This window comes from Lygodium microphyllum, chromosome 4 (genome assembly GCF_053477565.2).
Source record: "Lygodium microphyllum isolate KBCC chromosome 4, Lygodium_microphyllum_v1.1.10, whole genome shotgun sequence".
NCBI lineage: Eukaryota > Viridiplantae > Streptophyta > Polypodiopsida > Schizaeales > Lygodiaceae > Lygodium > Lygodium microphyllum.
This window is the reverse complement of record NC_141138.1, coordinates 39,547,830-39,562,481: the sequence shown is the minus strand read 5'-3', so window position 1 is coordinate 39,562,481 and position 14,652 is coordinate 39,547,830. Positions and strand designations below refer to the sequence as shown.

Genomic DNA, 14,652 nt, shown 5'->3' with positions numbered 1-14,652 from the left:
GACTGGCCTGTTCTTCGGAGGCTAGCTGACAATCATATACATACATATATATATATATATATATATATACACACAAAGCAACATGCTCGGTGTGTCCAAATAAAACAGACAGTCGTCTTTGCATAATTTGATGCTTATTACCTTCGTATAACCCGCCGCTCATCTCCATCATGCTAATTTCATCATATCTCGCTACCCCTGAAACGTCCCAGGACGGCAATCGCCAATTCACGTCTAATTCCACCACCTGCATATGATCACTAGAAGACTTCCCCTTCCCTTGCCAAATATAATGCTTTAGAATGACAACGCAGACACGACGTTGTAAGAGATCAATTGAACTATATTCAGGGTAAATCCCCCGATTTCACTCTGATCAGTACACAGGACTCAGCTTTCTGCATGTTATCATTATTCTGGTCTTTGAAAGATGCGCTTGTGGGCTCTCCAGTCTCCACTGATCAATCTAGCTGCCCTGGGGGTCTTGCAGACCACCCATCATTTATCATCACATATCATGTCCTTCCATGCACGGAACACACCGGTTAGCTACTTCCATGGCAATGCTGCTAATAACGTTCCAAGTAAGGTGATGGGTACGGTGGCTCTACCCACCTTACACTATACTTTGTGTTCGAAACCAGTTTGCCACCATTCCCCACCTCCTTTCAATGTTGGAGCAGAGGGTTTGAATTACTCACACACCCTTATCATGCCTTTGGCTCCCTTCACACACCCTTGTAACTCAACAGCACACACCCTTATAACTCACACATGTCACACACACGTCCCTTCCAATGCCATGTCCCCGTTCACACACCCCTATGATTCCTCGAAAGGGTTTGAACTCACACACCCTTACTACGCCACGGCCCTGTAATGCTAGCTAGCAATATGTTTATACTGCCTTCATCTCACTCTCAATATATTGGCAACAAATGTCTAGACTCTTTGCTGCCAACCCTTGAACCTTCTTTAAACCAAAAATTTGCAACTAATTACCAATTTATCACAACGTCAGCTAATTTAATGTTATCAGGTGCCAAAATTAGAATGGTCCTAATGCTCCTTATCTATATACAGCTAGGCCAAATTCAGATCTTCGTGTTGTTGCCTCTGGTTTTAGGACAGCAAGTTTTAGGCTTCCTTTTTTAGGGTACTAGAGCCCTATCCATCTATTAATAGCTAACAAAGAGTGCCTGGTGCATGCAGAGACAGGTGGCCTTGCCTTGGACCAGGCTGCATGACAAGTGCCTTGAGCCTTGTCTCAGGTCCTCCACACAAAGATGTACAGACCAGGCCCATCCAATATATCATTACTATATAATTGATCATTGCCCCAACCTTTTTGCAGATAGAGTTGTTCTTCCCTGTAACTTAGAAACGTTCCCCAAATTGACCAACCATATGCCACACCCTCTCTATATAAAACAGCTCTAGTGTGCCTAGTGAAACTATATTACCCCTCAAGGAGTGCTTGTGTCAAGCCTGCCGGCAGCCACTCTGAGATCACACTCATTCTGTCTCCCCCAGATCTCACACATCAAGCTTACTTCCACCATTGATGGCCTCTCTTGTGCAGGTTGAACCTCCTGCACCATACTCTTCCGATAATCCTTCGCCTGCAGTAGATTGCATCTGGCCTGAAGAGCTAATTGGGCCTTCATGCCACCAGTACCACGAGTATTCTTCCTCCCCTTCCCCCTCCCCCTCTTCCTCTTCTGGCCTATCATTGCCACTACCTGATATACCCATTATAGACCTCCATGAAGAGGACATGCAACTGACGGTCCAGAAGATAGCCTCTGCGTGTGAGAACTGGGGTGTCTTCTGTGTTATAAATCATGGTGTGCATGAGAGTCTGGTGGAGAGAGCAAGGGAGCTAGGGTTTCACCTTTTCTCTCTACCTGCAGACTTAAAGAAGAGGGCCATGCCTGTAAAAGATCAGGCTGGATCCTTCGAGGGCTTTGGGAAACCCTTAGTTGGGAAGTTCTTCAAGAGCCTCATGTGGTCTGAAGGGCTTACCATTTCAGGTTATCCCACCACAGGCATTGCTGATATCACAGACAAGCTTTGCCCGGATGGGAAGAATGGATTCAGGTAGTTCACAATGGCAAATAATGGTAAATATATACACATTATAACTAAGTGCTGTGTTTTTCCTTCTATGCTGTTGCAATTAAGATAGATGGTGTGAAATATCAGTAGTACGAGCTAAGCTGCAGCTAAAAGTGAAGCTCCCAGCTGCTCGGTAATTAGCTTATTTGTAGTGCTCGTCTTGCAACCTTGATTGAAGGCAGTCCTGCACTTCATTATATGTGATGCTAACAATCATGGTTGAGCTAATTCTACCTACAGTGGTATTGATTTTATCATGTTCCGCCACTCTGCATGGGAGACCAAATTAATACGGGTAGTATGCTCATACATACACTGGTGCATGCGAGTAGGTGTATCAGTACGGGTAGCTCTCATGGGAGCGTGTAGTATGCTCATGCATATACACTGATTCATGCGAGTAGGTGTACCGTGTATCCATGCATGCAAGCACTCGTGCATAATGCTTGTATGTTGTATAGGTATATGTGAACGTCCATGCCATGCAAGTAGCTGGTATGTCTCTCTGACATATTCCACATCTTTTATATATTTTACTAGATTGGAGCAGTGTTGGTAGCAAAGTCGATACGTCAAACTCCAGATTCGAGACAATTTGTAAAATGTTTGTTGAATATGCGTGATCAATTTATGTAGACATTCGGAAAAATTCTTTAAAAAATCTCTCTCTCCAACAATTTCAAGAATCTGCTATCAATTTTAGTACTTCATTTGATGCAAAACTGTGCGCCCGCCCGCGAATGCTGATATTATTATATATTGTACGAGGTGAATAATACGGATGATCAGCGGGCGATTAAGTGAAGCTAATGACAGACAGCATGCAGGGAGGCGTTGGAGGAGTACGATGCGGCGCTGAGAGGGCTGGCGGCACGGTTGATGCGAGCGGTGCTGGCGGGGATGGGGGTGGGGGACGTGGGGGAGCTTGAGAGGAGGATATTATTGCAGGTGGAGGATGACGATGATGACATTGTAACAACGAGTAAGAACAATTCGAGGAGCAGTGGGAGCAGCAGCAGAGGATTATGGCGTGGGGTGCTGCAGCTGAACCACTACCCGCCGTGTCCGGGGCAGCTGGCGGCGGCGGGCGATAGCAATGACGCAGCTTCTACCTCGACGATATTGGGGCTGCCCGCCCACACCGACTCCACCTGCCTCACCATCCTCCACCAGGGACACGTCCCAGGCCTACAGATCTTCCGCCATGGCCTTTGGCACCCCCTCCCTCCCTTGCATCACCTCGTGCCTCATCACAACAACTCCTTCGTCGTCCATGTCGGCGACATGCTTCAGGTGAATAGCCGTTTCTTCCTCCTCCTCCTCCTCCTTCTCAGTACTTGGAGCTTTGCATATCATAATTCCGCAATAGTATAACACGAACCTACACATGAAGAGATCATAATTTATTTGCCCATCATGTTATTTTATTAACACTTTTCTTAAATCCTGTTTCTAGGTTACACTACCCTAATTATCATCTATACTAGTATGTTATCCTAGTCACATCATAAGGTTACATGGTCTTACTTATCATCTACACTAGTGTGCTATCCTAGTCACAGCATAATTTATTTGCCCATCATACTATTAACACTTTTCTTAAGTCCTGTTTCTAGCAAACACAAGGTTACGTGATCTTAATTATCGTTTGTACTAGTATGTTAATATCTCACATTATAATTTATTCGTCCATCGCACTTATTTTAACACTTTTTTAAAAGCTTGTTCCTAGCAAACATAACGTTACGTGATCTTAATTGTCATCTATACTAGTATGTTATCCTATTCACATTATAATTTATTTGCCGGCCTTACTATTAACACTTTTTTAAAAGCTTGTTTATGGCAAAGACAAGGTTACTTGATGTTATTTGGCATCTATACTATTCACATATACTTTTTGAAACTAAACAACGGAAAAAGATCCTTCAACTTTCAGAGAAGGGTTTTATACTAATGAACACAATCCTAAATAAACCATTGAATGCCTTTTTAAAAGCATATAACAAGTCACATCACTTTAAGTTGAAGGTTTTTGCATTGGTTCTTAGGATAACCCTCCAACTACTTTGAGTAAAGTGCATAGGTAAGTAGTTGTGCTAATTTAGCATTAACTCTTTTCATATGATTTATTATGAACTCTCTTTTATGTTGATAAAATGTTTAATTCTACTACCTTGACGTCACCAAAAGGTTCAGTCCATATCTTAATCACTAATGCTTTAGACATCTATATCTCTAGGTATACATGGTTAGAAGTGATATTCTATGTAAAGATATAAAGTTTCAACAATTTCAAGATCAACCAACAAAAACTACTTCAAGATTCATAAAAAAGACCACTAAAGTATGTAATTTACACTCAATTATATATGATTGTACCATCAGAACTATCTATCCCCATGCATTCGTACAAATAAATCCATTGGAATTGGTCTTGAGCATGATAAAAGAACATGTATTTGATAGTATTGCTATTAAAGCTCTATATACAACACTTTCAATGAGTCTTCATTACCTTCTCGCTTATTAGTTGCATTTTTGAAACTTGGTAGACATACTTTTGCTATAGGAAATTATTTAATTAGTTCATATAACTATGAATATTATGTGATTTTTTAAACTAGCTTGTGTTATTATTACACTAGTTTGTAGAACTACAAATGTTACGGTGAAAATAAATCGGTTGGCTAAACATGCTTTTACTCAATTAAATGTGTTTTTTTCAATTTATTCAGTACTTTATGCTATAATTGATTTCTATATAGATGTGTTTGAAGCATGAACTAGATAGATAGAAACATCCATCAACAAGAGTATTGTAGGGTAAAGAGGCCAATAGAGGGGCATATTTCAATCAATATGAATATGGCCCCCCAATGTTGTGCTACTTTTTTCCTTTCTTATGCACATCTCATACCACATTAGCAACCTACTTTGCTGATGTTTTGACAATGTCTTAAAGATAAATCAAAGTCCGGAATGAAACTCCCTCTTTATTGGCCCCATCACGACTTTCAATATTGGTCTTTAGGGATTTTGTAAGTCTTAATGACTTTTCAAAAATTCAAGGTAGAAATTTCCATTAGATGATGATGATAGAGGATAAGAAATAAAAATGGAAATATGAAAGTTTATGTTTTTTATGAAAGTTAATATGAAAGTTTATGTTTTTTATGAAAGTTTGTGTTTTTTTCATGCATCAAAGAAGTATGGAGCCATAATACTTATGTTCATATAACAAAGGAGTACTGAGCCATAAAAATAATGGAGACGCGATACTTATGTTTATACACCAAGGGAGTATGGAGCCATACGGCTAACGTCCTTGACTAAGTTGTTACATTGACATCCAAATGGGAGAACTCAAAGGAGTTATAAAATGAGTACAAGCATGAGATATGCAAAATCAATCAATCAATCTTTTAAATCATCACTCTATGAAGAAAAATCATTCAACAAGAGTTCTATATATCTTAGAATATTTTCATATTGGCACAACATAGTTGATTAGACTATAAGATATATGAGAAATAAACATTTGTCCATATTGGATTCATGAGAGAGAAATATTTGGGTTTTGTGTGAATATGTAATATACACTTAAAAATTCCTATCATGAAGTACTTCACCTTCAACTTCCAATGTCTATATTATTTCAAATCATTATTATGTGAAAGAAAAATAACTTAACAAGAGTTCTATATATCTCACAACATTTCCATATGATGTTGGCATAACATAGTTGATCAAACTATTAGATACATGAGAAATAAACATTTGACTCTATTACGTACTTGAGGAACAACCGCTTGACAATTATTGAGATAGGCTAATCACTTGGGGTTTTATGTGAAAGTGTATTTTACACTTCAAATGTCATATCATGAAGCACTTCAACTTCAACTTTGAATGTCTCATAATGCAACACTTTAACTTCTATAGATGTATACGTACTTTAGTAAATATAATTTAGAATAAAATGAAGTATGCATAAAAGTGTTATATTCTAGCATAAAAATCAATTCATGGATGGATCCTCATAGTTCACTTAATAGAAGATAGTTCTAAAGTCATATTAGCTAAATTTCATTATCATACAAAATAGACTAGTATGCAACACCTATTTGTGGGATATTTAATAATCTTATTATGTGCCTAATTTGTGGGATATACAATAATATTATTTGTTGAAACAATTTATTGTTTAGAATGGCGGTAACCTATAATGAAGGTTGTTTGAAGTGGTCCTTGTGCTATTGTGTTATACAGTGAGCATTAGTAATTCTAAATCCATTGCAATAATTTGTTAATCTATTATCATGAAATACAAAAGCTAGAATATAATTTTTTAAGATTTGAGTTTTATAGTGCATAAGTGGTCCCAAATACATTGTAATGAACACAAGATAGAATGTAGTGTGTTAAAATCATTAGAGGTGCATAATGCAATTGCTCTTTTAACCAAATGTGCAATATGTCTTAAGCATATGAAAACTTGATGAGCTCATATTATGATTGATTAAATAATAATTAGTCACTGTTTTGAAAATCAATGTTTACTTTACCTAATGAGGATTGCATGGGAAGATGATTAACTTTGCTAACTTCAAACTATTAACTTTCTCACATAATGATCAATAGGATGACTTGTTGATATAATGAATATTGTGATTTGATATTTCTAACCTATAGGCTCAACAACCTAATGTTAGATTATGTACGACATTCTTTGGCATTAGCAATGTGAAAAGCATAAAGCAATGTGAAAAACATAATGATCAATAGGATGACTTGTTGATATAATGAATATTGTGATTTTATATTTCTAACTTGTAGGCTCAACAACCTAATGTTGGTTTATGTAGACATTCTTTGGCATTAGCAATGTGAAAAGCATAAAGCAATCTTTAAGAGAACTAATTAATGAATTGCCTCAATTTATGGTGTATTGGCTAAAAATTTGAAATACATTTATTTTTTAATTTTGTAGGTACTAAGCAATGGGAAATACAAGAGCATTTTGCATAGAGCAGTTGCTAACAAGACCACATCAAGGCTCTCTTTAGCATATCTTTATCTCCCTCCTATAGAAGCCACCATTGCTCCAATCTTTGAGGTAGTGAGCTCATCAGAGGGACAAAAGCCAATGTATAAGCCCTTGAAGTGGTTAGAATATTATAGTCTTAGAAACAAGAATTTTGTAGGGGCTCTAGAGTACTTTAAGACATCACCATAAGGATTTGTATCAAGTATCACTACAAAGTGATATTTTCTTTCAAGATATGGTCGAAATATGTGTTACATGAAATTAAAATTTTGGTATTGCTTATCCACTCTCCTTCACATCTGCACATTGTCGTTGCCAGGTATTACTTCCTCCTATTGCCAATCATGGGCAACAAGATTGCATCATGTTCATTGCAATCATGGGTAGCCAGCCCTTGTCTTCCTCTACTGCCAATTATGGCCAGTTTGCACATTCTTTTCCTATTGGTTGTAAGCATTAGGGGGAACAATCAAATCATCAAGATCTCCTACAACTTTACACCCCATTCTTGCTAGTTCTAGGCAACACATAATCATCTTTTTCTTCTCCAACAAATTGTGCCATGTTCCTTGTTGATTGTGGGCAGCAAGAGTAGTGTTAAAAGCATCATAATCTCCTTCAAAGCTACACCCTACTATTGCTAGGTATTGTTTCCCTCCTACCAATCATGGGCAACAAGATTGCATCGTGCACACTGCAATTGTGGGCAACCAACTATCCTCATGCTCTACTATCACAATCATGGCCAATTTGCACCCTACTCTCATGCTAATATATGTAGCAATTACTTTACATCTATGCCTTGGATGTGCTGATTGCAACATCATCAACTAATAATCATCAACAATCTTCATTAAAAGTTCCACCTCCTAGTTACTATTCATGGGTAGTATGATTGCTCTTTTGAATGTTGATTATTGCAAGCAACATAATCATTGGTGGTAGCATAATCATTGGTAGTCCTACCTTCAATTACTGAATTGTAGACAAAAGAATCACCTCTATCCATTGCAAAACATGGATAGCATAATCATCCCCATCTGTGAAAGTTTGCAGACCTTGCTTTTTGTTAAAAGCATCATATCGATCTTCATCTTCTCATTTCCCTCTAATTAATATTCACTAGCTTAAGCTTCATTGGGATTGCCATCTACATCAATAAGAGTATTCATTTGCTTCATCTCTTTCACTTGTGCTTTTTCTCTTACCCTATTGCCTTCACCTCCATCGGTTCCTCTCCAGTATCGCACCATCACCCGCATCTTTAACATTGCCATACCTTCTTCCTCTTCACCATTGTAGAGAGGGAGGAACTGCCCTTAGGAACACCTGTCACCACCACCATGGCTACCATAGTACAACGTGTATGCACCAAAACCACTTGTGCATAGCATTAAACCTATTACATCAAGGAAGCACATGCTAGCAAGAAGGGCATTGGAAGGACATTGAATTCGGATGCATGCATTGGAATGAGATAATGTATTGAATGAAGGATTTAATGTAAGGACATTTGTTTTGTGTGGTGCAGTTATTATCAATGAGATTGTCTATGCTATGTGCATCCATATGCACCCAAATATGCTATGCAAGCATAGAGACTGGCACACATATGCTGAGACACACCTTGACTCTAAAAAATTCACCCCACTATGACACACATTGCAACACACATCTGCACACATATATAATTGCTTTGCATACATTGTTCACACATAAAAGCACATAGGGCATCTAGGTACATTTGGATACCTTTCTCCTCCTCCACAAACCAACAACCAACCTATTGGATGGAAGGATCATATCGGAATGAAGCAGGAAGAAGGGTAACTAAGTGTAGCACACCCACGAATTCATTGCACTATGCATTCATCCATCATGTGCATCCACCCACATATAATGTATCTGCCCACACATAGTGCATCCATTCTCTAACATACCATGCATCCATCCATTCTCTTTAAGGGGCCCCATCACCTCAAACACACTGTGTATGCATAGATACACCTAGATACATCACACACAAGTGTGCACCAAGGAGCCTTCTCTCTCTTCACAACCCAAATCCAACCTACTAGGAAGAAAGGATAATGGGAAGTGATGTAAGAGAAAATTTTCTTGGAGACACACCTCTGTGTGTGTACCCATGTATGCACGGACATGGAAGTTGTGCACTCACTCACTTACTGCATCCTACTGCCTTGGTGGATAGGGGATGCACACACGCACACACATCACAAACTTTGCACCCATAGGTACATTAACGCATGTGGATATCTCTCAAACCAGTGTATATCACTAACCCTTCTCCTTCTCCACTACCTAGATTCAATCCACTAGAAGAGAGGATAGTAGGAAGTGCAAAAGAAGGGTATGGTACTTCAATGACGCACTAGTGTGATGCATTTGTATCCATGTGCATCCATGCATACATCCTCACTACTCAATGCATCCATAGCAACACATGTTGCATCCACATTGACCATCCACTTTTATCCAACTTATTCCATGATGTACTAGGCAATCATCAACACATACCTTAGGAACCCACAAGCCCATGCTACACCCATAGAGCCATTAGGCACCCATAGACCTCTAATGTTGAGAAATAGACAAATGATGTATGCTCCAAGAAGAGCTGTGCTGAATCCCATATGCACAGTGAGGAGAGTGGAACAACCAAACTTCTATAAAGCATTGTACTTGACTATCACTTTCATATGGAATGAATACAATGTCATGATGCTTTGTACTTTTAGTTAAGTGTCTTAACTTTTTTGGTCCTACACAAGATTGTGTTTATGATTCCAAGCTGCCATCTTGGAGCCTAATTCATTTGTGTAACAGTTTGTCTCTACTTGTCTATGTCATCACGAGTTTGATCCTCATCTTCCACCCACCATAGCATTTTCCATGCTCTAGATCCATGATTTTTAACATGGTATCAGAGCCGAGTCATGCATTGCATGACTCACTTCTCTGCTCTCTCTGTCCCTTTTAAACCTCAAGTCAACTCAAAGAGCTTATCGCTCAACTCATCCCCACTTGCTCCACCTTGGCAGCCATAGCCAGATCTGCACCTATCTTCTTTCAAGCTTCTATAACTTCCTCTATAGGGCACATCTCTCCAAGCTCCCTTCTGAATATTTATTCATTAACTCCTAAGGCTTCTCTGCATCACATAAGACTCCGAAGTAGAAGCAGCTCAAGGTACAAGTATAGCCAAATCAAATGTAGTAAAGGTATGACTATAGCTCAAGGTACGATTATAGCCAAATCAAATGTAGTAAAGGTACTCAAATAGAAAAGAGAGTTTGCAGCACAAGTGCAAAAAGTGACTAGGATCATAGGGGATGCACTCTCTACTATCTACCTTGGTCCAATAGAGACTAAGTCAATAAGAACCAATGCTCACTTCCAGGCTAAATTCCGGGACCAGCTTAGTGCTCTCCTAATAGAATTCAAAGACGTCTTCATATGGGAGTAGAATCTCTAGTATAGAAAATAGATGCACATTCCTCATCACTATTGATTCCTTTGTCATCCTCCACTCAGTCACTTGGTGAGGGACTTTATCTTGCACTACCCAGGAAACTCATATGGGATTCTATGCTATTCCTTTTAGCTTTCTATTTGATTGGGTGACCACATTGACTGTCAACTTAGGCAGTTCTTTGTTTTTCGTCATATTGATAGACGGAACGAAATTTTGTTCCTAGTTTTGCCCTCGTTTTTCCACCTCTAAGCATCAAACTTTGGGCTTCTTGCATGACTTGCCATGTCACAAGGTGTTCCATTTGACTCTTAGCATTGATTGTATCAATACACCTTCATACTGTGAGAGTCCATATGGCATATGCCACACCACTATTGATTAAGACTGTGGTTAGTTGCCTGATGACCCAGAATATTACACTTGGTACACTAGAGGGTTTTCACTACAAGTTTTTGAGTGCCCTTTGAGGGTTTATGGACCTTGTCTTTCCTCTTGGACTTTGTGGGTTTCTAGCAATCCTCATCCTCAGAGTCCCCCTCACTACTACTCTACTCCTCAAGGTCCAAATCCATATCAGAGTCATTAGATTCCATATGACAGGGTTTATCAATAGTCTTCGACAATTTCTTCCCTTTTCTTGACTCAACATGAATGGCACACTGTATTATCGGTTAGATCTTCTAGAGCCAACGCTTTAACAAATATCATAGTTAAATACAAACACATATAGGGAGTGCAACATTTCACCAGTGGGTTGTATGTTTGGGGACATTCTTCCTCTCGAGACCTTAAAGTAATCTATATAGCTCTCGACCATAGCATCACCCTGTTAGAGACTTTGTAGTCTCTCCAACTTTTAGGCATTGATCCTATCTAGCTAGAACCATAGAATGCTACCTTAGCATCCTCAAACAACAAACCAAGCCACCACATTTCTTTAAATTGATGACTCAAATATGGCCATCTTATGGGTGGGATCCACTTGGGTGGGGAAATTGACTATATATGCAATCTCAAATTGCCTAGGGAAGGCATCTGGGGATCCCTAAAACTTTTATAATGGAACCTATGTCTAGGAAACCTTTTAGGTATAGATTGGGACACCACAAGGCAGAATGCGTAAAACCATGACCGATTTAGTTGAGCAAACAATTTCCCTACTCGTGTAAGAAGCTTCACAAGAGTAGTGGATTGACAAGCATATCCCAAGGTCTAGGAACAAAGCATTAGTGTTTTTTGTGGGGCTATGGAGTGGATGCTTTGCTCAAAAGTCATCACATCAACTGAGAAATGAAGTACGCTTAGGAGCCAAGTTTTGACACCACTACTCACACTTGGACTATTGTGAAAACACAAGCTGGATGTCCTCTAGAGGACCTCAAAGTATGTGTGCATGTAGACCTATGCACATGGGAAAGATCAAGATGGTTGCCATGTGTAATTTTGATTATGGTCACTAGGAGCAAGTAGATTGCATCAACTCTATGGGACAACAAAGTCTGAACATATTTAGACTCGACATAGGATATGCTAGTATCGCAAGTTTAATAATATAGCATATCAAAAATACCCTAGTAGAGATAATACTTAACCAAAAACGAAATGCTCATATATTTAGATAGCACAAAGGATGCATTGTATACAAAGTATCATGGTATTGCAACAAGGAGATGTTTCTAAGGATAGATAGACTCAAGTGATGGAATACATTTCTAAGGATAATTCCCTCATAAAAATACAAGGCATGGATCAAATGACCATGGTTGTACTTGCAACAATACAATGAGGACAGAGGGGAGAATATGGAGTAACAATCGAGGTCACAACTATAGATGTGGAACCCACTTATAACCTTTGGCTTCCTGTGGTGCCTTGAAGTCCTTCTATCACAATCATTGGCTAGATCGGTGCCTCTCATTACTACACTACTACCATCATCATTGATTTCCACCTTAGTAGCCAATCTATGAATGCTAATTTTGGCTGCTAATTGGGACCATCCTACACCTTACAATCACTAAATGAATTTGTCATTTTGGGCTGGCCAATGTTCCTACTACTTTCAACAGGCTAGACCAAGATATCTTCAAGCTGTAACTTGATGGATTTGTTCTCACATTCTTTGATGGCATTCTTACTTCAAGGAACAGGAAGATCATCCTGACCATCTTCGAGTTGTCTTAGAAATTCTCCACATGAACAAGCTTTTTGCCAAGAAGAAAAAGTGTGTATTCTTCAAAAAGATAATCGAGTATCTAGGATTCATTGCCTCAAAAAAGGCATATTAGTAGATCCAATCAAGAAGGTCAAGGATGTCAACGATTGGTTGTCACCCCAAAATGTTAGAGAAATCCATGGATTTCTACATCTCAGAGATTGATACAGAATTTTTATTAACAACTACTCCTTGATAGTAGCTCCCCTCAACAAATTACTTAAAAAGCAAGTTAAGATTGTATGGATAACATGAGAACAGGAAATCTTTGATAAGCTAAAGTAATACCTTACTACTATACCTGTTCTAAAATTACCAAACTTCACATAGGAATTTGAAGTCATCATGGATGCTAGCATCTTGGCACTAGAATGTGTTCTTACATAGGAAGGATGCCTAGTACCATATTATTCTCGTAAGCTCAAAGATTATGAGAAGAATCACTCTACACATAATTTAGAGCTTTCAGTAGTCATTCATGCCTTGAAACTGGTGTCATTATTTACTTGGGAAGAGATTGCCTCTTGTGAGTTTGATCACAAAAGTATCAAGTGGATCTTTACTCAGCCATACCTTAATATGAGCTAATGGAGATGGATTGAAGTTCTCCAAGAGTTTGATTTTCAAAATCAAGTTTTGCCTTAGGAAGGACAATGCTATGGTTAATGCCCTAAGTAGAAAATTCTTTTAAGTGTATTGCTATTAGGGGAGCTTGCCAACAGGGAATTCCATACAAGCCTAATTTCCATGCCTAGTAGTTCTAATCTCGAGGCCGTAGCCACTAATATCTCTAATGACTCTATCTATCTCAAAATAAGGAGCATGGAACAAGCTAAGGGGAGAAATCCAAAGGAGAAGGTCAAGTACAAACAGTACCACATTAAAGGTGAGCTTTTGTGCTACCAGGATAGGTTGTGGATACCCAATAATTGGGATCTTAAAAAGAAGATCCTATGGGAAGCATATGATAGCCCTATAGCTGGGAATTTGGGCTATGTAAAGATAGCGAATGTTGTAAGAAAAAACTATCATTGGCTAGCAATGAAAAGAGATGTGCTGAGATATATAACTCAATGCTTGAGTTGCCAATGAGCCAAGGTTTTTCTCTTCTCCCATTCTACGATGCCCTAGCATAAAAGAATCAACATATCAAGATCAAAAAATGAGGCGAGTCCTTCCAATGCAATGGGCCATCATCAATGATTACTAGTATAGTCATGAATTTGGCCAACAATACCAACACTTCAAACATCTAGAATGAGGTATTTTTATACAGCCCATGTGATAAGAAGAAGAGAAAGAATATATTTAGGAGGCAATGATGAGACAAATTCCTTGAAACTAGCACATTCTTGATTGTAGGCTTGAAGCTAGAATAAGCTCTTAGAGTGAGTTGGTTTTCTAGGTCTTTAAGGAGGATATGACTCAATCCTAATAATCCTAGATATGTTGATGAAGGTTGCACATGTCATTCCTATAAAAACTACCTTCAAAGCATTTGGCATTGCTAGAATATTTATCAAAGAAATATTTTGACTACATGGGTTGCAAAAGAGGATTGTTAGTGATAGAGATTCATTACTCACTTCCAAATTCTGGACATGTCTCTTTTAGGCCATTTGCACACAACTATGTTAGAGTACAATCTATCGTCCTCAAACTAATGGGTAGATTGAATGGGTCAATCAAGTGTTGGAAGAGGATCCCAAAAGGACTACTGTGACTTTCAAGGAAGGATACATGGTTTTCTTAAGAGTCCAACCAGAGAAGAGC

The 14,652-nt window shown here is 38.7% G+C and overlaps 1 protein-coding gene across 5 annotated transcripts; it reads left to right on the top strand.

The window, feature by feature from the left end:
- The first annotated feature begins 300 nt into the window (after positions 1-300).
- On the top strand, positions 301-7,931 carry LOC148036955 (gibberellin 3-beta-dioxygenase 1-like). Of its 5 annotated transcripts, none has more exons than XM_087675887.1 (4): positions 301-352; positions 1,914-2,100; positions 2,946-3,411; positions 7,112-7,931. In XM_087675887.1, exons 2-4 carry the CDS (start codon positions 1,931-1,933, stop codon positions 7,355-7,357), a joined length of 882 nt encoding a protein of 293 aa, XP_087532013.1. In that variant the 5' UTR covers positions 301-352; positions 1,914-1,930; the 3' UTR covers positions 7,358-7,931. The 5 variants fall into 5 exon arrangements, with proteins under 5 accessions (XP_087532013.1, XP_087532011.1, XP_087532010.1 ...); XM_087675885.1 differs by lacking the exon at positions 301-352 and adding an exon at positions 384-584 and having other exon boundaries at positions 1,213-2,100; XM_087675884.1 differs by lacking the exon at positions 301-352 and adding an exon at positions 384-1,039 and having other exon boundaries at positions 1,213-2,100.
- Positions 7,932-14,652: the final 6,721 nt, after the last annotated feature.

What these genes read in the sequence shown, in the direction of transcription:
- LOC148036955 (XM_087675885.1), top strand. Translation starts at nt 1,565, where the DNA reads ATGGCCTCTCTTGTGCAGGTTGAACCTCCTGCACCATACTCTTCCGAT. An exon ending in GATGGGAAGAATGGATTCAG is followed by an intron (nt 2,101 to 2,945) that starts GTAGTTCACAAT and finishes GACAGCATGCAG; the next exon opens with GGAGGCGTTGGAGGAGTACG. An exon ending in ATGTCGGCGACATGCTTCAG is followed by an intron (nt 3,412 to 7,111) that starts GTGAATAGCCGT and finishes TTAATTTTGTAG; the next exon opens with GTACTAAGCAATGGGAAATA.